This window comes from Odocoileus virginianus, chromosome 30 (genome assembly GCF_023699985.2).
Source record: "Odocoileus virginianus isolate 20LAN1187 ecotype Illinois chromosome 30, Ovbor_1.2, whole genome shotgun sequence".
Lineage (NCBI taxonomy): Eukaryota > Metazoa > Chordata > Mammalia > Artiodactyla > Cervidae > Odocoileus > Odocoileus virginianus.
Genome location: NC_069703.1, coordinates 15,783,046 through 15,806,083, shown reverse-complemented (window position 1 = coordinate 15,806,083; position 23,038 = coordinate 15,783,046). Strand labels below are relative to the sequence as shown.

At 35.6% G+C, this 23,038-nt stretch overlaps 1 protein-coding gene across 4 annotated transcripts in view; it reads left to right on the top strand.

Annotated features, from left to right (window-relative positions):
* Positions 1–23,038, top strand: part of ERBB4 (erb-b2 receptor tyrosine kinase 4) — a 1,221,654-nt gene that overhangs the window by 911,844 nt on the left and 286,772 nt on the right. For all 4 annotated transcript variants that reach the window (XM_070458601.1, XM_070458599.1, XM_070458602.1 and 1 more), the window contains exons 13-15: positions 8,074–8,206; positions 13,921–14,014; positions 21,286–21,440. In XM_070458601.1, coding sequence (XP_070314702.1) covers positions 8,074–8,206; positions 13,921–14,014; positions 21,286–21,440 — 382 coding nt within the window. The remainder of the gene's footprint in view (positions 1–8,073; positions 8,207–13,920; positions 14,015–21,285; positions 21,441–23,038) is intronic.

Here is a 23,038-nt window from a genome sequence, read left to right as displayed (position 1 = left end):
GAGAATGACAAATATTGTATGATAGCACTTTCATGCAGAATCTAAAACCATTAAACTCACAGAAACAGTAGAATGATGACTGCCAGAATCTGAAGAGTAGGGGAAATAGTAAGATACTGGTAAAAGTGTACAAACTTTAAGTTATAAGTTCTGGAGATCTAAGGTTCAGATCAGTTCAGTTCAGTCGCTCAGTCGTGTCCGACTCTTTGTGACCCCATGGACTGCAGCACATTATCTTAACTCATGTCCATTAAGTCGGTAATGCCATCCAACCATTTCGTCCTCTGTTGTCCCCTTCTCGTCCCACCTTCAATCTTTCCCAGCATCAGGGTTTTTTTCAAATGAGTCGCTTCTTCACATCAGGTGAGCAAAGTATTGGAGCTTCAGCTTCAGTATCAGTTCTTCCAATGAACACCCAGGACTGATTTCCTTTAGGATGGGCTGGTTGGATCTCCTTGCAGTCCAGTGGACTCTGAAGAGTCTTCTCCAACACCACAGTTCAAAAGCATCAGTTCTTTGGTGCTCAGCTTTCTTTATAGTCCAACTCTCACATCCATACATGACTACTGAATCTGAGCTACAGCATAGCAACTATAGTTAAAAAACTCTATTTTATATTTGAAAGTTGTAATGAGAGTATAGATTTTATGTTTCTACCACAACAACAACAAAATAGTAATTATGTGAAGTGAAGAATGTATTATATTAACTTATTGTGATCAACACTTATATGTGTATCAAATCACATTGTACACTTTAAGTAATGTTAGAAGACTAAAAACTCTCAGTAAATCTGTAAAAAACTAAAACATTGTCATAATTGTGCAAACTTTAAGTCATTTTATATAATGAAAATAAACATAATTAAAAGAAAAGAAAACAGAGTTTATCAGCTCACAGAACTGGGAAGTGCAAGGGGGATATTCCTTCAGGTACAGATGGCTCTGGGGTTAAACATTACCATGACTCAATTCTCCGACATTGCCTGATTCCGCTTTCTTCATAGGTCAGCTCTCTTTCTTCATTAGTTGCATTGACTGCAGCCATGAAATTAAAAGATGTTTACTCCTTGGAAGGAAAGTTATGACCAACCTAGACAGCATATTAAAAAGCAGAGATACTATTTTGCCAACAAAGGTCTGTCTAGTCAAGGCTATTGTTTTTCCAGTAGTCATATATGGATGTGAGAGTTGGACTATAAAGAAAGCTGAGTGCCGAAATATTGATGCTTTTGAACTGTGGTGTTGGAGAAGACTCTTGAGAATCCCTTGGACTGCAGTGAGATCCAACCAGCCCATCCTAAAGGAAATCAGTCCTTGGGGTTCATTGGAAGGACTGATGTTGAAGCTGAAACTCCAATACTTTGTCCTCCTGATGCCAAGAGCTGACTCATTTGAAAAGATCCTGGGAAGATTGAGGACAGGAGGAGAAGGGGACGCAGAGGATGAGATGGCTGGATGGCATCACTGACTCAATGGACATGGGTTTGGGTAGACTCTGGCAGTTGGTGATGGATATGAAAGCCTGGCGTGCTGCAGTTCATGGGGTCGCAAAGAGTCGGACACGACTGAGCGACTGAACTGAACCATGCATACGACAGATAGCTAGTGGGAAACTGCTGTATACATAGGGAAGCTCAGCTCGGTGCTCTGTGATGACCTAGAGGGCTGGGATGGGGCTTGGCTCAAGAAGGAGGAAGTGTATGTATACTTTCAGCTGATTCACATTGTTGTATAGCAGAAACTAACAGACATTGTAAATCATCATCCTCCAATTAAAAAAGAAAAATTTAGAAGTCACTAAAAATGTTTATCCCAGCCCAGAACATTCTCCAGGGTTATGAGTGTGGGTCAAATAGCCCTACTTTCTCTCTCCCAGCACCTGTGTTGTTATGGAAAGAACCCTGACTGGCCCTGCCTGGGTCAAGTATGCCTATCTCTGGACAGTTCAACTATTTTCTCTCTCCCACAAACTGTTCAAATATGTTTTTAAGTCAGTCCCTTCAAAGCATTTAAAGTGATATTTGATAGAAATTGTTAGTTGCTCAATTGTGTCCAACTCTTTGGACCCCATGGACTGTATGTAGCCTGCCAGGTTCCTCTGTCCATGGAATGCTCCAGGCATGAATACTGAAAGGGTACCCATTCCTTGAGATCTTTCTGACTCGGGTGTCAAACCCATGCCTCCTACTTTGCAAGCAGATTCTTTACCGTCTGTGCCACCAGCGAGGCCTCATAATTTCTCTGCTTAAATCCTTTCATTAATTTCCTACCAATCTTTGACCAAAGCAGAAAAACCTTTAAATGGCCAATAGTTCTTGCATACTCTGGCCATTGTTCAACTCAGTGGCTCATCAGATATTCCTTTCCCACTCAAATTGCAAGTCCAGTCAATTTTGTGAAAGCGCTAATCTTATTCCCTGCTCAGACTCTTAATGGCTAGATTTGTAAAACCCAATTTTCCCCAGCCCTCTTTGCCTTAATAATTTTTATTTATCCTTCTCATCTCAGATTGTTGTCCCTCTTTCTGTGGGCTGATTTTATGACACCTACGCATTAGGTTAGGAAAATCATTATATTCTCTCTCTATATATATATATATATATACATATATATATATACATAGATAGATAGAGATTGTTTATATATATGTATAAACAGTTATTTATCTAGTGCTGTCTTCATAACTAGGCTGTAAGTACTACATAACACAATATGTATGCTATTTCATATGTCCTTCATATCCCCATTTCTTAGCAGTGTCCAGCATAAACTAAGAAATTTCTCAACAAATACTTCTAAAAGTAAACACATGGGTATACTTGTATGTTTCCACATTTCTCTTAAGTACATTTACTGAGGGCATAGATAAAATTAAAAAACTCTGCATTATATACTAGTAATATGATGTCTAATCTATCCAGAAAGGTAGATGTTATTATTTGCTTACAGATAAGTAATATGTAAATAATTTCCCAAGGCTGCATGGCTAGTCATAGGGTAAGGGTTTGATCTATGTTGATCCAATCAGAAAAAAACTGAATTATGACAACTAAATCATCTTTTTCAGCTTTCATAAAAAAAGATTAATTGTGTCTGCCCAAAGACATTCCAAGTCAAACCCATGCATCTACATATGGTAGGTAGTGCAAACAGCATATGTAGGTGGTCTTGTACAATGAAAAAGAAGATATTATTTCTGCCTTTGTGCTTACAGACAGGTACTTCATCTCAGTGTTTTGAGCTAATCCATTTACTTTCACACATGCAACACATAGCAAGATCCATTATTTAAGCTTGCCTCTATTTTAATGAAAGCAAGTTCAATATTCTCTGTAAAGGTCAAAGTAATAAGCACATTATTATCTCTCCAAAATTTTAATAGACAGATACAAATCAGATCATATAAAGAAACAAAAAGTTTTGCAGCTTCCAAAAAAAAACAGAAGTTAAAGGTTGCCTAATGGCTACATTGCTAAGGTTTCTTTAGAGTTCTTGATGGTGTTTCAAGCTGTAAGCCACCAAAGAGGCCTTTTACTCCTTCTTGTGGGACTATCACCCTGGAGGGTCAGAGGGCTGCTGAATTCTTGGTACTGATTGAAACCTTCTTTTCTCTTAAGAATTTCAAAGTAGTTTCCTTTGTCTTTTGTTCTATGCTTTGTGGAGATGTTCCCCAAGGTTTCAGTCAGCAGAGTGACATTTGGAAAGAGTGAGAAGAAAGTAATTATTATGATTTCCTGCTTATTATTGCTTTCCTGCAATAGATACTGTTTCCCTGTTTCAAAGCTGCTCTGAAATTGAGCATCTGAATACAGACTAAGAAAAGTAGTAGGTAAAGAAAGTAGTAGTATTGAGTGATGCTAATACTCTCTTCTTTAACTAATATCAAAGGAGAGAACAGAAAGTCAAAGAAGGGACATGAATGAGAGTAATTTTTTCAAACCCCCCAAAATTAATGCGAATAGGTGAAATAAATAGATCAAGGAATTGACGGACTATCATGAAATGGGCAGTACAAAGGTGTACTGATGGTTTTATCAACATCCCAAAAGAAGAAACTAAAAGCATATTTAAGGCCTTAGGCAGAAGTTGATATATGAAGAATGTGAAATGAATATGAATAGGTGAAATAAATAGATCAAGGAATTGATGGCCTCTCATGAAATGGGCAGTACAAAGGTGTGCTGATGGTTTTATCAGCATCCCAAAAGAAGAAACTGAAAGCATATTTAAGGCCTTAGGCAGAAGTTGATATACGAAGAATGTGAATATGTAAGCAAGTACATACAAAAATTGTATATAAATGTATATATGTGTCAGAATATGAAACACTCTATCAGTAACCTTAAAATCTCTCAATGCTTATAAAATGGGCATTAGATCTTAATATTTTAGTATCTCTGATCTTTTACTCCTTTCAAATCTTCATTTGTTGTATAAAATTTGATTTTACACATTTATATTCAGTCAGCTTGATTGAACTCTCTTTCTTATTCCTTACACTCTTATATTAATGGGAAGTTACTTGTACATCTAGGAATCAGTGATATGAGACTTATATTAAGATTTCCTTTTTACAGATATTTATACAGTGAAAGAGCCTTCTTTCTCTGCATTATGAATGAATGAGAGGGAGAGAACTCTTGCTATTTGTTCAAAATCAATACAACAGCTAAACTGTCAACCTTTCCTGAGTAAAACATCAAATTGTTCAATTTTTGAATAGTTTCCCCAAAAGATGAGAAAAATCGTTACAACATATGCTATCTTAATTTCAGACATGGAATCACGGTTAAGCAAAGTCCACAAACTTTATAAGTTATCTAAAATAGTTAATATTATGAGAATAACATTCCTTTAAGTTTTAAGAAAACACTCTGTATAGTCACTGTTTCTTCAGATTATCTTTTTAAATTATTTTAATGTCTACTGTAAAGACAAACTATATCATTAAAATAGCAAATTAAAAATGTATGTAGCTCAAAAGCAAAAAAGATAAAATGAAAGAATAAACAATTTGATTTTCCAAAATATGTCATGAAAAACAGAAAAAAAATGGGAAGAGGACAGTTTGGGTAAATAGTAAAATCGATGATTTTTAACTGTAATGATCATACTAAAGGTAATTGGTTATATACTCTAAGAGCTGACTCATTGGAAAAGACTCTGAGTTGGGGAAGATTGAGGACAAGAGGAGGAGGGGACAACAGAGGTTGAAATTGTGGGATAGCATCACTGACAAAATGCACATGAGTTTGAGCAGACTCCAGGAGATAATGAAGAACAGGGAAGCTTGATATGCTGCAATTCATGGAGTTTCAAAGGGTTGGACACAACTTAGCAACTGAACAACAACAACAACCCTAATTAAAGGCAGAAATTGTCGGATTAGATTAAAAATGCAATTCCCAACTATATGCTGCCTATAGTACACAGACTTCATTCATAAAGACACATATAGATTAAAGGTGAGAAAATACACCCTGAGAGATAGATTAATAGACATAGATCAATAGATCAATAGAAAAGTCAAGAAATATGAATAGACCTACAAGTATGAGGACAACTGATTTTAAACAAATATGCAAAGAAAAGGCATTGTATTTTCAACAAATGGTACTGGAAAAATTGAATATCTACATGCCAAATAAAGAAAAAGATAGTATCTGTGTTGGCGAATTTTATGTGTCAACTTGACTGAGTCACGTTTTCCCCAGGTATTTAGTTAAGCATTATTTGTAGATGTGTTTGGAAGGGTGTTTCTGGATGAGATTAATATTTGAATTAGTGGACTGAGTGAAATGAAGTGGATAGGTACATTCTAATTCACTGAAGGCTAAAAAGGACATACTTAGTCTATCTGCCTGTCTCCTGAACTGGTGCATCAGTCTTCTTCTGCCGTTAGACTGGGACTTAAAATATCTGTGCTTCTGGTTCTCAAGCTCAGACTAAAACTGTGTTGTAGGCTTTTCAGGGTCTTCAGAGCCTCTTGGTGAGAGTGAAAGAGGAGAGTGAAAAAGCTGGCTTAAAACTCAACATTTAAAAAACTAAGATCATGGCATGTGGTCCCATCACCTCATGGCAAAAAGATGGGGAAACAGTGGAAACAGTGACAGATTTTATTTTCTTGGGCTCCAAAATCACTGCAGATGGTGACTGCAGCCATGAAATTAAAAGACACTTGCTCCTTGAAAGAAAAGCTATAACCAACTTAGACAGCATATTACAAAACAGAGACATTACTTTGCTGACAAAGGTCCATCTAGTCAAAGGTGTAGTTTTTCCAGTGGTCATGTATGGATGTGAGAGTTTGACCGTACGGGAAGTTGAGTGCCTAAGAATTTATGCTTTTGAACTGTGGTGTTGGAGAAGACTTTTGAGAGTCCCTTGGCCTGCAGAAAGATCCATCCAGTCAACCCTAAAGGAAATTGATCCTGAATATTCATTGGAAGGACTGATGCTGAAGCTGAAACTCCAATGTTTTGGCCACCTGATGCGAAGAACTGATTCATTGGGAAAGACCCTGATGCTGGGAAAGATTGAAGGCAGGAGGAGAAGGGGATGACAGAAAATGAGATGGTTCAATGGAATCACTGACTTGATGGACGTGAGTTTGAGCAAGCTCTGGGAGTTGGCGATGGACAGGAAAGCCTGGCGTGCTGCAGTCCATGGGATCTCAAAGAGTCGGACACAACTGAGCGACTGAACTGAACTGACTGGGTCTTCAACTTGTAAACATCAGACAGTGAGACTTCGCAGCCTCTATAACTGTGTGAAACAATTTCTTATATCAAAGTATATAAAATATGTAGATATGGATATGAATATACCTACTTATTCTGTTTTTCTTCAGAATCCTTACTAATGCAGTATAATATGCAAACCAAGTATAAATGGGCTATATGGGCAAAAACTCATCAAACTTCTAAAAGGAAACACTGGACAAAATTTTTGTTGCTTTGGTTTAGACAAAAAATTTTTAGATATAATACCCAAAGTATAATTTATAAAAAGTAAAATTGATAAGTTGCACTTCACCAATTTTTTAAAATGTGTACTTTTTAAAAGAGTGGTAAGTAAATAAAAAGTTAAGACTTAGACAGGGAGAAAATATTTGCAGAATCTGTAAAGAACTCTGGATGCTCAATAGCAAGAAAACAATCAATCCAATATAAAATGAACATAAAATTCAGTGCCACTTCATCAAACAAGATAGCAAATAAGCACATTAAAAGATGTTCAATATCTTTAATCATCTAGAAATTGTGAATCAAATCCATAATGAGATTCCACTACATAATATTAGGAAGGCTAAAATTAAACAGGCTAGCTATACCAAGTATTGGTAAAGATGTGAGGAAACTTCAATTCACAAGTTGAATTTATTGCTATGGGGAATGTAAAATGGTACAATATTTTGAAAAACAATCTGATAGTTTCTTTAAAAAATTAACCCTTTGCCTACCATATTATCCACCCATTTCAATCCAAAAATGAATAAATAAATAAATAAAATGAAAATGTATGTGCAAACAAATGTGCACATGGATGTTCATAGTAGCTAAATTTTTAATAGTCCCAAATGGGAAACAATCTAAATGTCTAACATTATGTGAATGGTTTAAAAATGTGCTATCTGGATAGGCAGAGAGACATCTGCCACAGATTCCTTTCACAGCGACTCCTTTAGAAATAGCTTTACTTAAGAAGATTCATCAGAGAAGGCAATGGCACCCCACTCCAGTGCTCTTGCCTGGAAAATCCCATGGACGGAGGAGCCTGGTAGGCTGCAGTCCATGGGGTCGCTAAGAGTCGGACACGACTGAGCGACCTTCACTTTCACTTTTCACTTTCATGCATTGGAGAAGGAAATGGCAACCCACTCCAGTGTTCTTGCCTGGAGAATCCCAGGGACGGGGGAGCCTGGTGGGCTGCCGTCTATGGGGTCACACAGAGTCGGACACGACTGAAGCGACTTAGCAGCAGCAGCAGCAGCAAGAAGATTTATATTAACATGGTTAGTTTGGACACAGCCTTCTGTTTTATTTCCCCTTGATTTTGGTGTGTTTTTCAGCTGCTGAAGGAATGGTGTGCAACCATCTCTGTTCAAATGACGGGTGTTGGGGACCTGGGCCAGACCAGTGCTTGTCGTGCCGTCGCTTCAGCAGGGGAAGAGCCTGCATAGAGTCCTGTAACCTCTATGACGGGTAAGGCATCTTATGTCATCTTGGTCTCATGACCTTTGAGGTACTGATTGGTTCAGATATTGAAATGATCATAATATGGTAAAACTTCAGAATGTGTGTGCTGGCCAAGATTTTTAAGGAGAGTTTTTGTGGCATAAAGCAAAAAACATAAAAAAGAATTGTTTTAAGAAGGAATAATTTTATTTAGTGAACAGATAGGTCAAAATGCATATTGACAGATTGACTATTGTGCATATATTTTTTAAAGTGTATAAATATGGGTAATTCTTAATAGATTATAGAAATTTATACCTCTCCAAGTTGAAAAATGTTTCTATTTCCTTTATGAAGGACATTGTGATAAGTAATATCTCCTCTCATATGTGTCAACAATTTTTTTCTCTTGTTTTCCTATTAATTTTCATCTGGAATGATGGCATAACTTTTGATTTTTTTCCATTTAGATTTTGAGGCTATTTGATTGTGTATTAGGAACAACATACATTTTATGTTTCAGACAAGCACCTAGCCCTATAGAGAAATTACCTTTGTATTTTCTAGTTGAAAAGGTTTTCTGAAAGTGCTTTGTCACTTTCTAAAGATAACCTAAGCTGTATTTTAAATCAAGTATTTTAAATTCCATCTACAATACTGCAATAATCAAATTGACAACAATAAAACCTAGTATATACCTCATTGTGTGGCATTTCATATACTCATAAAATCACTTTAACCTAACATACCATTTCATGCATCACAGTTGTCCTTCATTAGTACTAAAATAAAAATTTTAGCACTGTCCCTGAGTCAAATTTCCCTATATTGCTCACTGAACAGGTTTTCAAGGGTTTGTAAAATTGTAGTTTTGAAGTTCTTTCTTCTGTCTTATAAATTGTCCCTATTTTAATAACAGTTTTCATAATCCAAGATAACATTGCATTTTTGCATTTTACATTAGAGGGATAAAAACCTAAGGATCTCATTAACAGTGATATGTCTCTGAATGATGACCAAAACCAATTCCCTCCATGAATTTAGGAAAAAATACTAAAATTAGAAGTTTAAATGTAAAACCACTTTTAAAAAGTTATTTAATAGTTTGAGATGGTGATAATGGTTGTACAGTTCTGTGGATATATTAAAATAGCATTGAATTGTGCACTTTCAATAGAAGAACTGCATGATATGTGAATTATATCTTAATAAAGACAGTATCCAAATAAAGGATTTAATATTTTTATCAGGAAAATTCAACTTGAAACTTTGTAGAGCACAATCAACTCATAAAGTTGATAATGAATAGCAAATCATTTGTTACTTGCCTCATTGAATTGAATTGTATCCATGCTTGTTCATATTATTATGAAAGAAAGATATTTTCTGTACATAAAATACTTCAGATAAAATATGCTTCTCTGTGTGTATAGCAATTGATGCCATTAAAATGGAACTAATAGACTTTAATTCTAGTAAGAGACTGTTACAGTGAAAGTTTATTGAATATGTATGTGCAGTTCTAAGGAGGGAATAGACTCTAGAAATCATTTTATCAAATAGTGAGAAGTAGTAGAATTAAATGTTGACCAATGTCAAAACATATTTGAAGTACCAAACCAACACTGGAACTCAGGATATCTGATTTTCATCCTGTTTCTTTCCAGAAACCATTGTATTTTATTTAAATATTTCAGTTTTGAACTTGTCAAAAATGTGAAATTGATAGACATGTGGATGAGTAGATTATCTCTACTACTCTCTGTCTCATTTTTATGAGACAATGAAAGCTAAGCAAAGGAAAAATACTGGTTCCTTAAATAAACAACAAACAGTACTGATTATCTGACTGTTTTGAAAGTTTGTCTGTGTGTTAGTCGCTCGGCTGTGTTCAACTCTGTGCAGTTTCATGTATTGTACCCTGCCAGGCTCCTCTGTCCATGGAATTCTCCAGGCAAGAATACTGGAGTGGATTGCCATTTCCTTCTCCAGAGGATCTTCCTTGACACAGGGATCAAAACGAGGTCTACTGCATTGGCAGGCAGATTCTTTACCATCTGAACCACGAGGGAAACCACATTTTCCAAATCATTAAATCAAATGTATTAAAGAAATATAATAAAGTTCTTAATGTTTTTTGCCACAGTGATAAGAGCCCTAGGAAATAATACACAAGGGTTAGTTTAAAATATAATAAATTAAACTATGTTATAAATATCTGATGTAATTCTTGCCTGCCCAATGAGTGATTTTGCCATCTCCAATCTGTGATACTGGTAAATTTCTTCCAACTTTGCCTGGCAGACATGACAGCCTTTGATGAAAAATGAGCTTAAATCCTAACTTAATCACTTCCTATTTGAAATGTCCATCCTTGGATAAATAACTAATTGTCCTAAACTCTTTTTTTTTTTCAATATGGAAAATGGGACTAGTATTGATATCATAAAATAGTTGTGATTATCAAAAGAGAAAAAAGCATAATAAAGTCATGTTAGAATTCCTACCCCTAAAATAGTTATCTTCATTTACATTTAGTTTCTATAAACCTGAGCTGATTAAATGGTTAGGTAGAATAGTCACTACCTATTTTATACACTGCTGAAAATAAATACAAATATGAAATACAAAATCAGGGAACCTATTTACATAAACAAATAGCTTGACTATCATAAAAGATAAAAAGAGGATTTTTTTAAGGGGAAACACTGAGTCAGGTAATCCTGGCTGTTAGCACTCAAATCCATATCATCCAGTTCCAGTTCCAAATCAGTTCCAGTTCCAGTTCAGTCGCTCAGTCGTGTCTGACTCTTTGCGACCCCATGAACCACAGCACGCCAGGCCTCCCTGTCCATCACCAACTCCCAGAGTCCACCCAAACCCATGTCCATTGAGTCGGTGATGCCATCCAACCATCTCATCCTCTGTCATCCCTTCTCCTCCTGCCCTCAATCTTTCCCAGCATCAGGGTCTTTTCCAATGAGTCAGCTCTTCACATCAGGTGGCCAAAGTGTTGGAGTTTCAGCTTCACCATCAGTCCTGCCAATGAATATTCAGGACTGATTTCCTTTAGGATGGACTCCATATCATACAAGTCATTATATTGACAGTTTGTAACTTCAATATGGACTCCCTTGGTGACTGAGTGGTAAAGCATCCACCTGCCAGTGTAGAAGATTTGGGTTTCCTCTGGAGAAGGAAATAGCAATCCATCCAGTATTGTTGCCTGGGAAATCCATGGACAGAGGAGCCTGGTGGGCTATGGAGTCGCAAGGAGTCAGACACAACTTAGTGACTAAATAACAGCAACAACAAACTACAATACACAAGTATTCAAAATGAACAAGAAAACTAATTGCCATGCAATCTTAAATGTGTTTTCTTAACTGGCAACATGGCTAAATGCTTCTGAAACGTGAAGAACAGAGAAACAACAGAAAGGGTATCAGTCTTAGCTCTTTGTAGTCATCTTTTACATTTCTCATTGAAACACTTTTTCCTTTTTAAGAGTAAGAAGGATATTTAGGAAGTGAAGTCTAGAGAAGTTAGGAGATTTAAGACAGAAATATTAATCTTGGTACTGAGAACACCAACCAGTCCCAAAGCTTTTGCTCTTGATCACAGGAGTGGTTAAAGTAGCACACACACAAAACTTTGAGAAATGTATAGCAGCAAAAATTCAAAGCTCAGTAACCAAAGCGCATGCTTCATGGAATGTGACTTGTTAGATCAGACTCAGGTGAAAGGTGATCTCTGGCGAAGTTATAGCAGAATCTCTAGGAGATAGCAAAGAAATTGCAAGGAGAATCTGTTTTGAAAACCAGAAAGAAAGAGAGCCAGAAGTTCTACAGGAGAAGTCTAGTCTATAAAAGAAAAAGCCTCTAGGTTGTCTCCAGGACTCTTTATGACATACTCATTTTATTCCTCAACTCTGTATGTGGAAAAGGGAGCTCTGAGAAAAGACAAGGATGGCCTGTGTCTTAGAAACATAAAAATGGTTATCTTCATTTAGTATCCTAATTCTCTCATCACCCAAAAAGCTGTTTTCAGAAATGGTGCTTTGTTGATGATTGCAGAGTTTGCTGTGACAATCATGTAATCTCATTTACACATGATGCTTTTGATTCTCTTTACAATTTAATTTCATCCCCCACCTCCACCAGCAGCACATCATTTTTACCTTTATATTCTGAAGTTTTCCTCTGTTGAATATTTTATATTTTGTTGATAAAACATGCAAAATATAAAAATTTTAAGTATTAGACATTTTAAACTCTAGAAATTTTGTAAAAAGTTAATCCATAACAAACCAGCACTTCAATTTGAGTGCAAAATCCATGTAAGTAAATATGTATATCCACACATAACTCATCATAAATTTATGCTATTTATTTTGAAAACCAAACCATTATTTTACCTTGATGTAGATATAATCTTAATATAACCAAAAGAAAATGCAGCCCACCCTTTGGATTTCAATTATCTGTTAAGGCTTTATTATAACCAAATGAGATATTTTGCTATGAAAAAAAGAAATAATTCACAGCTGACATTCTAAATTGTTTATACCCAATACCTCATCCTCTTATACATTAGTGAAAACAGTGTGGTTGTATACATATTATACATGTGTTGTGTGCTGTGCTAAGTTGCTTAAGTCATGTCCAACTTGTACGACCCAATGGACTATAGCCCACCAGGCTCCTCTGTTCATAGCATTCTACAGACAAGAATACTAGAGTGGGTTGCCATTTCCTTCTTCAGGAATCTTCCTGGCCAAGGGACTGAACCTGCATCTCTTGTCTCCTGCATTGGCAGACGCGTTCTTTACCATAAGCGCCACGTGGGAAGTCATACATAATGGATATGCAATTACTGAAATGAAAATTCTAGAGTAGATATTGATTAGAAAACTTATATATTGGTAACATTTGATATTCACATAGCCACAAAATGTAAGGTTTGAGGAAGAGGTGACCATCATCCTAGATTTTAATTTAAAAGTTTTAGGATGTTACCATTAAACTATTTTTTATTAATTTTATATCATATAGAATTACTTCAAAAAAGAGTTTAAACCGAAAAGAATGTTGTGATACTAGATCAATAATCTAAGAAAATAAAATCTACCATGAAAAGATATTTTCTCTAATTCTCTAAGGCAGATATTTTGAAAGAAGAAAAGAAATCAAAGCGTTTTTTGAAGTTTCACTAAAAATAAATTGAAAAGTCTTGGGATTTGAAGGACAAGGATAGGGAACATTCATGTAACTTAGCAACAAAAAAATACAATAGTTCTTTCAAAGTTTAAAAAATAAGGCTTCAGCCAAGAGTAAAATTTTATAGAGAGACAAACAGGCACGACCTTACTTAAAATAGCAGAAATGGTTCTGCTGTGTCACCAAAAGAGTAATACTTTTTTTTTTCTTTCCTTTTTTCTTTCTTTCTTCTTTTTTTTTTTGAGACTGCTGGAATATCTCTCACAAGAGAGAGGTTTCCTGAATGAGTCTGTCGTTGAACCCAATGGAGGGCAGGAGGAACCATCTGGCTGCAGTTTATCTTTTCTCCTAATGGAGAACTTACTCGTTAATGCACAGGGAAATGATTCCGATGCTCCTGGCACATAGAGAAACAAACTCTAGAATTTACTCTGCCAATAGGACTTTTAGCAGATGTTACCTCATTTGTTAAGTTGACAGCCTGTTTGCTTACACTGCCTCATGCTGCTGGTGTTTTCACAGCGAATTTCGGGAGTTTGAGAACGGCTCCATCTGTGTCGAGTGTGACCCCCAGTGTGAGAAGATGGAAGATGGCATCCTCACGTGTCATGGACCGGTAAGCCTGAAGACATCTGTGGTTGTGTTGGCTTATTTGGTTTCATGTATGACTATCTGTGAGTCATTGCTGTGTCGTTTATCCACCCATTAAATAGGTATTTATAGCATGCTATGGGGAATCACATTCAGTAATTTCCCAAGAGGTTTGCAGCTGAAAAGACTTAAAACTTCAGTTTCTTAAATATTTATTTCCAAGATAATTATTTAAAAAGAAAATATGATGTTGTCCTTAAAGATTGCATCGTGTTGAAAAGAGAGATACACAAATAACTAAGTGGAGGCAAAATAATTGATACAACATGAATATGTATAATCTGTTATAGGAATACATATGAGGGAGCAACTAAACCTTTGAGTTGAAAACTGGGGCACCAAAGAAAGCCAAAGAAAAGGGGTGTTTGAGCTATGCTTTTAAGAAGAATCTAGAATGAGGAATCACGTAAAGATTTGTAAATATGAAAGTTCATGTTTCGTTTGAGGTAAACTGTAATACATTCATATCTGTGTTTAATCATTTAACTGTGATAGCATTATGAGGAAAAATTGAAAAAAGGGGGTAGGCAAGTTTTCATAAATTAAAATCTAAAATTATGTAATAAAATACTGTGGCAGAGAGAAAAATTGAACCATGTTGATCAAAGGAGGAGCTATAGGATTAGGAAAGTCCTCATGAACATGCTGACATTTATGTAGTTTGAAGTTAGTCTTATGGAGAAAAGTGATAATTATTTTTTAGACCTTCCTTTGGCTCCCATCATTCTTAAAATGAGACTTTTTCTTAATAATGAGGTCAGAATGAGTCTGTCATTCCAAAGTGTCGTATTCATCCTTCTTTAGACAAATTTTCAGTTTGTCTGTTGAATCATCTATCAGTAGAAAATTTGAGGACCAACATTTGAGTGTGGCCAAGAGGTCTACACTGTTCCATAAGAATTCATTTGAAATTTAAATGACATTAATTTTTTCTACCAGAGTGCTTATTCAGCACTTAATTAGCGTAGAAAAAAATTATCACTGAGCCCTCCAAACTTCCATTAGGCCCCAGTGAGCCGTTGTGGAACTTCCCCTAAAGAAGGATGTGTGGGATACTTGGACAGTTCAAAGGACTACCATGAGGATGATTAAGTTTGGAAAAACAGACCTCTGAGAAAAAGAAGTGATGTGATTTGGCCTGAAGAACCAAAGTCTAAAAGACAATTTAGTATGTAATGATTTCCAAGTAAGTATGCTCAGGGCATATGTGGCTATTTTCTTTTTCTGCTAAGGGTAGTAATGGAAAATACAATTAATCTTCAGCATGAGAAATGTGGATTCTGTAAAGAATGTTGGGAAACAGGAAAGTAAAATTCCATACTGGGTTGTTAAAGTAAGTTGACCTGTCTCTGTAAAATTTGTCTAAAAACTATCATATCTAGGAACCATATGTCTGAGAACGAAAAAAAGTGTCTTTCAGAGAAAAAGAGTTGAAAGCATACAGTTATAATAACCAAGAATTTGGCCGTCTTCTCTGAACAAGGCAAACTGCAAAATCAGTCCTGTGCTTTTCCACTCCTTATGCTGCCTCCTATGGTCATAAGTATGCTAGGAAATAACTAGCTTATTGATGTCTTTGTTTTTAAGTCTATTCCTCAAAGGAATTGAGATAGTTTATAAAAATACACATTAAAAAGCCCTGAAAGTGAATATTCTTGCAATTTTCAAAATTATTTGATAATCAAGAAAGAATGAAAAGAGATTTTTAATGAACATATTTTGATTCTATAATAATGGCATTGGTGGATCAAATGCTTAAAATGACTATTCATTGCTAAAATTGTGAATGAATACTTCTAGAGATTAGAGAAGGCAAAAAGTCAAAAGTACAAAAAGCTCAGTAAAGTTGAATCACTCAACTATAGAAGATCAGAGCATGAGATCAAGAAAACCAGCTTGATCACTTGGTCAGTAAGCCTTGAAATGCTTAACAAGAGCATAGTGTCTTTTAGGTTCTTCTATCTGAAAAACTGCCAGAATTGAGCTCAAGCAATATTATACAAGGTGTATGCATGTTTCTGGGTCTACATGGTGTTTATCAAAACTAGAGACAGTGGTGGTTTTATGTGTCATGTAACTGGTATATATTACTTAGGATATCCAAGAGGTTCAGGAAGCTTCTTCATGAGACTGACATGATGACATAGAAGAAGTCATAAAGCTAATTGGAATTCCCACACCTGGCCTTGTGATTTATTCTGTTGAAATCTCATTTTCTTGATCTGTCAGTGTTTCCCTAATGATAATAATTGATAAATATTTATATTTGTCAAACACTATTATACCTCAAACATACTATCATGTGCTCCATTTAAAATATAAAGAAATTGAACCCATTGTAATGACTAGAAAGTTATTCCAAAAATCAGCAAGTTAGTAAGATGTGGAGCTGGAATTCAACTATAGAAATTTTGACACCAAATTCCACACTCTTTTCATCTCACTTTTTTTTTTCTCTAGACAACAATGTCTATAATGTAATAAGGATAAAATGCTTTCTGGGAATATACATCACACATGGATGTAAAATGGATGGTATTATCCGATTTAAATGTGACAGATAATCAGGGTAATCTTGAGAGGGATAGATCTGAAATAAAGCAAGCCTCTTGTTTTATATCCTTATCCTTCTGCCCTTGGTTTTATTTATTTTTTTCTTTATTCTATTTCTTCCTCTTTTTTTAAACAATTTTATCTTTTCTGACACAACTTTCACTATTCCTATATAGTCCTATCAAGAAAGATAAGACAGGGAATGCAAGAAGAAAAGTAAGGGACATCAGATAAAGTCAAACAAGACCAAAATACAAGCCAGAGAGGCAGCAAGAGAAGTGAAAGCATAGAAGATGGGACCTGACAAAAGCTAAAGTAGCTATTAAATTAAGGTTAATAAAGCTTGTGTTGCCATAATAAATGACCACCATATTGCAGTAGACTACAGAAAAATATTTAAATATATTTCATGTAAAGTGCACTGAAAGTCTGGGAAGCTTTTTCAGCCCCTTCTCCTCATCCCCACTCTGTGATGGTCTGGCATCCCAAGAAGTTTTGAATTTATTGCACCTCTGGTGGCTCAGATGGTAAGGAATTTGTCTGCAATGCAGGAGACTTGAGTTCAATCCCTCAGAAACATTCCCTGGAGAAGAAAAGGGCTACTCACAACAGTATGACACCACCCTTATGGCAGAAAGCAAAGAAGAACTGGAGAGCCTCTTGATGAAAGAGGAGAGTGAAAAAGTTGGCTTAAAATTCAGCATGCAGAAAACTAAGATCATAGCATCCAGTCCCATCATTTTATGGCAATCAGATGGGAAAACAATGGAAACAGTGACAGACTTTATTTTTGGGGGGCTCCAAAATCACTGCAGATGGTGACTGCAGCCAGGACATTAAAAGACGCTTGCTCCTTGGAAGAAAAGCTATGACCAACCTAGACAGCATGTTAAAAAACAGAGACATTACTTTACCAACAAAGGTCCATCTAGTCAAAGCTATGGTTTTCCAGTAGTCAAGTAGGGATGTGAGAATTGGAGAAAACTGAACACCGAAGAATTGATGCTTTTGAACTGTGGTGTTGGAGTAGACTCTTAGAGTCCCTTGGACTGCAAGGAGATCCAAGCAGTCCATCCTGAATATTCACTGGAAGGACTGATGCTGAAACTGAAATTCCAACACTTTGGCCACCTGATGCAAAGAGCTGACTCATTTGAAAAGACCCTGCTGCTGGGAGAGATTGAGGGCGGGAGGAAAAGAGAGACTGTGACGGTTGAATGGTATCACCGACACCACCATGGATGGACATGAGTTTGAGTAGCCTTCGGGAGTTGGTGATGGACAGGGAGGCCTGTTGTGCTGCAATCCAAACATGACTGAGCAACTGAACTGAACCGGCTCACTCCAGTATTCTTCCCTGGAGAATTCCGTGGGTAGAGGAGCTTGGTGGGCTACAGTCCTGGGGTCTCAGAGTCAGACACAACTGAATGAATAACACTTTCACCCTTCACACCTACATAAGATCTCCACATCATGGCAGCAGGGAAAGTGAGGCCGGAGAGTTTAGCATCAGCAGTTTCTTAAATTGCTTCTGCTTAATTTCATTATCCCTAGTAAGATGCACCTCCCATCTAGTGGGAGGGAATGTCTATAGTCTCTGAAGCTGAAAGTGGAAGAGAATTAGATACTGGTGAATCATGGCTTTGTCTTTTACAGTAACTACAAAAGAAAAATGTCAATTTTCACCAAGAAAAAAATGACATGTTTCTGTCAGGATTTAGCCTATCCTTTAGTTTTCTGTCTAGATTATTGGGTTGAAGGATAGCTTAAAATCAGAGCTAAGGAAGAATATTGCCTTCACCTTTGGTTGCTATTATTGCATTTATTAGTTCATTCACTGAACCTAGAATCTTAAAAGTTTTGGAAAAATAATGATAGAAGAGTACACATTAGACACACATGTATTTCTCTAAATCTCTTTATTATGGAAATGAGATGAAGAATCAGTACATTTCATTCCTCTTGAGATTTGTCAGACTATCTTTTTGTTGTGTCAGCTCTGGACATTTGATTTCATGTCATGGTAATATAGTCAAATAGTTAAGAGATGTTCTAAAAATAAGGAAGTTAAGAAATATATCCTATTAAAGTATGCCTAAAGATTAAATGTGAATTTAATTTTAATTTTATAATTTTTTTACATCTGTTGATTTTACCTAGACATTATTTTACATTAGAAGAATTTTATAGAAAAATAATTCCTAATTCTCTGACTGCCTAATTTACTCCTAGTAAATTTTATTTTTGTGTTCTGGAAGACGACATCAGCATGTCTCTTGTCTTGTACAATCTCATGCCACTGAACATACTTGCACAGTAAATGATTTTGTGTAATAGACAGCATTACGTGCCTAAGTACCCATGAGCAGGTGTTAAAATTGGAAGCATGTGAAGTATTCTTTTTTGGTAGGAAATAAGGAAATAAGTAGCAGACTCTTCAGGTTGAACTGCAATTCTATTTCATAGAAAAAAATATATATGTATATAAATATTGAATATATATGTACATACATGTGTACATGCATATATATATATATAATACATATAGGAAATTAAGAAAAATGAGATATAAATATATCTATATCTGTTTATCTAGTTAGATCTTAGGTAGATAGATTGATAGATTCTCACTTCAAAATAGTCAAAAAGGTACTTGATTGAACCTCACCAGTCTTTCCAGAAATTTCTTTCAGATTACCCTTTTTTTCTTTGCACTAGTATTCTTCATTAGCTGCCTTTATCTTTAAATTTTAAAATATTATATTTCTTTTTTTAATTTTATTTTTGTATACATTTTAAACTTTTTATTTTGTATTGGGATATAGCCAATTAATAAACGATGTTGTGACAATTTCAGGTGGCAGCAAAGGGATTCAGTCAGACATATGCATGTATCCATTCTCCCCCAAACACCTCTTCCATCCAGGCTGCCACATAACATTGAACAGAGTTCAATGTGGTATATGGTAGGTCCTTGTTGGTTATCCATTTAACAAATAGCGAGGCATACATGTCCATCCCAAACTCCCTAACTACCTCTTCCTCCCACCCTTCGCCTGGCAATCATATTACTCAGACATAAAAAAGAATCAAAGAATGCCATTTGCAGCGACATGGATGGACCTTGAGCGTCATACTGAGTGAAGTGAGACAGAGATGGAGAAACATCGTATGGTATCACTTACACGTGGAGTCTAAAAAGAAATGATATAAATGAATTTACAAAACAGAAACAGACTCACAGACTTCAAGAACAAGATTAACGTATTATGTTTCTGGATTTCCTGATGCCTTATATCACCACTTGTAATGTCTGGCTTAGATGTAATACACTCCCATGAATAGACTGATCCCCAACTCCCTGCCTAATAAATAGACCTGTATGATGTCTTCTTGGTCTTGTCTGTCACATTCACATCATTTATAATTGTAAACCTAATGATATTAAACATCCTTCTCTTTACCAAGTGTATCTTATTTATCTAAATTATGTTCTATGTGAACTGTCACAAATGTTGAGCCCTATAGATATAAACAAACTTGTGGGAGACAGGAGTCGAGGTAAGAAGTTCCAAGTAGCAAAACGAAGAGGAATCTTGAGACAGTACTGTATTCAAAAGGAGGCTAAAACAAATTTTGAGTAGATAATATCATTCCTACTTATTATACAATTACTCAAAACAGTTGAATGTGTAAATATATGAGCATATTTTAAGACAATAGCATTTTTCACCACGATGTTCTCAAATTTGATTTGAGAAGGCACTACTTATCATTTCTTGCAGGCTTACTCTCCCCAGCACCAAATCCATATCAATCCCTTTGGAAAAATTTTTAGATGTTTAATAGGAATTTAATATTTTTACTTTTATTATGACATTTAAATATATTTTCCTGTTATTGCTTATTATAATTGTGTGTATTAGATATTATAAATTGTAAACATAAATATATAAAGTGACAGTATAATTTAGATTATGGCCATAGTTATATCACCTTCTTTTTTTAGTTTCTCCATATAATTTTATTTTCTATCTAGTTTATTATTATGGAGTTTTTGACATTTGCTCTTTAGATTGTGCTTTTATTATGCTCAGTATTATAATATGATTTTCTAAAATCTCTATTCATAGAGATGATATGATTTTAGCATTATAGGCTGATTTGAGATGGAGAGTAATTTAGAAATTAAATTTGATTTGCCCAAAATGCCTAATTCCTGACAATTCAACCAGAGAAAGTTTTAAATTCATTGTTCAAATACTCATGGTACTACCAAAGGAAAGTTTACATCTCATTTGTATATGAAATTCAGTGTTAAGCCTAATTCCTATCATTTCCTCATCTTCATTAACTCATGATCATATTGACATATTCCTAGTGACTGATTAAATATTCCTAGGAAAAATGTGTTGTTACCAAATACTGTTGCAGTGTAATCTCACTGGGAATAAATGACAGCAAGAAAATATTGATGTCCTTCTAGAAAACTCACTGGACAGTTTTGCTGAGTGAAAGTCTATACTAGCAGCATCCCCATTTGTACTTCTGCAACTGCTCTTCCTGGCGGGCATTTGGACATCCACTGAGGTCTCAGCAGCTAAACTAGAGGAATGCATTCCAGAGGAAAAGGCACCCATTTTTCTTTCTTCATTTTGTTTTGTTTTTCCTCACACGTTTTAGGGACCTGACAACTGTACAAAGTGCTCCCATTTCAAGGATGGCCCGAACTGTGTGGAAAAATGTCCAGATGGCTTACAGGGGGCAAACAGTTTCATTTTCAAGTATGCTGATCAAGATCGAGAGTGCCACCCATGCCATCCAAACTGCACCCAAGGGTAAGCAACTTTGCTGGCCAAAAACTCAATCAAGTGCATGTTGCTAATCAAAAGGTACACACAAGCATGTTTATCCCTGAGGCAGCCTAGTAAATATATGATACTCATGCAAAATCCTATTCATCTTTATATATGTTGATTTTAAGAGAAATCATTTCTTCAAGAATGCTTTATGGAATTGAATTTATACTCACTAAAATGTTTCTAACATTTTTTAATGACTTCTATTGACACCTTTATGAAGCTGGTCTCACAGATACATTGTGTAGGGTGTAGAAATTCTTCCAAATTTTGTTGGAAATTAAAGATATCAGGAAAAACAAGCAATTATATTTTTGAGATTCCACTTGATAAAAGTCTTTACCAGGCACTTTCTGTTTCTTTGTTGTTACAATCAACTTAAAGTGAGGATCTCTCTTTGATAAATGCTGCCTTGTATTATTCTTTCAACAAAATATAAGCAAAAGCAGTGATGATAAAAAAAAAGGAATTTAGTGATATGCATATTAAGAAAAATACAAGTACATTTTGTGAAAGTAATTCTATCATAGGTTAGCATATTACCTAATGTATCTTCCACCGATGTAGGACAGTTCAAAGATGGGTACACATTTTTTTTTAACTTTTCAAAAGGATACATTGTAAAATGAATAATAATTAGAATACCTTTGATATTGATAACAGTTGAATAACAAAGACATTGCAGAAAGAAGATAAGCACTGAACTATAAAAGAAATAGTGTCACTGCATCTAACGATTCTCAGCTATTTCTTTAAAAGACAGCAAACCTATTTTAATAAGGACTTTTCCTTTTCTTTTTTTCCTCTAGAAGGTGAGTAAGTTTAGAATTGAGAGCAGGTTCACAAGCTCTATCCTCCTTCTGTCCAAAAATCCTCCTCACCATTGTGAGTGCCCACACAAATGTACACACACACGTACAAGCATATGCACACTTGGTGTGGAGAATCATCTTGGGTACTTTAGATCTAGCAGGAAAGTATGAGATTCCGTAAAGAGATTTTCTGCCAGATTAAGGGCTGGCTGATAGGGAAAATTGAAGAAGTAAAGCAAACCACATCATTTTCTGCCAAGAGGACATCAATTTGCAGATGCTGCTGTAATTCCCTGCAGGTCAAGAAATCAGCTTAAGTCACTCTGTGAAGTGGCAGATTCTCAAAAGGTAAAGTAATATTCTGCCATTCAAATTCAAATTCAGCTTGGAAGAGCTAATGCCACCTCACTGGTTTACACATAAACACATAGTTTGATGATTCTGAAAGAGTCACATAGACACTCTGCTTCAAGGAAACTAGAAAAAATAAGCTGCTCCCCTGGTGAGTTTTTGGCACTGAGGTTAAGGGTATTTCATGAAGAAACTGGTACTCTTGGAGCAGGAGAATCAGCAACAGAGAGGGAGAACTTTGCCTGCTAAAGTAATCATCCACAAGAGGGTTTTATTGTTTTGCAGCTAAAATTAAACCAGTAAATTATTCAATATAATGTTGATGTCAACAGCTGTTGCCATTCAAAATGAGACCTTTTGCTGTTTTTGCAAATCTAATTACAACAAAGCCATTAGGGAAATGAAAGTGAGATC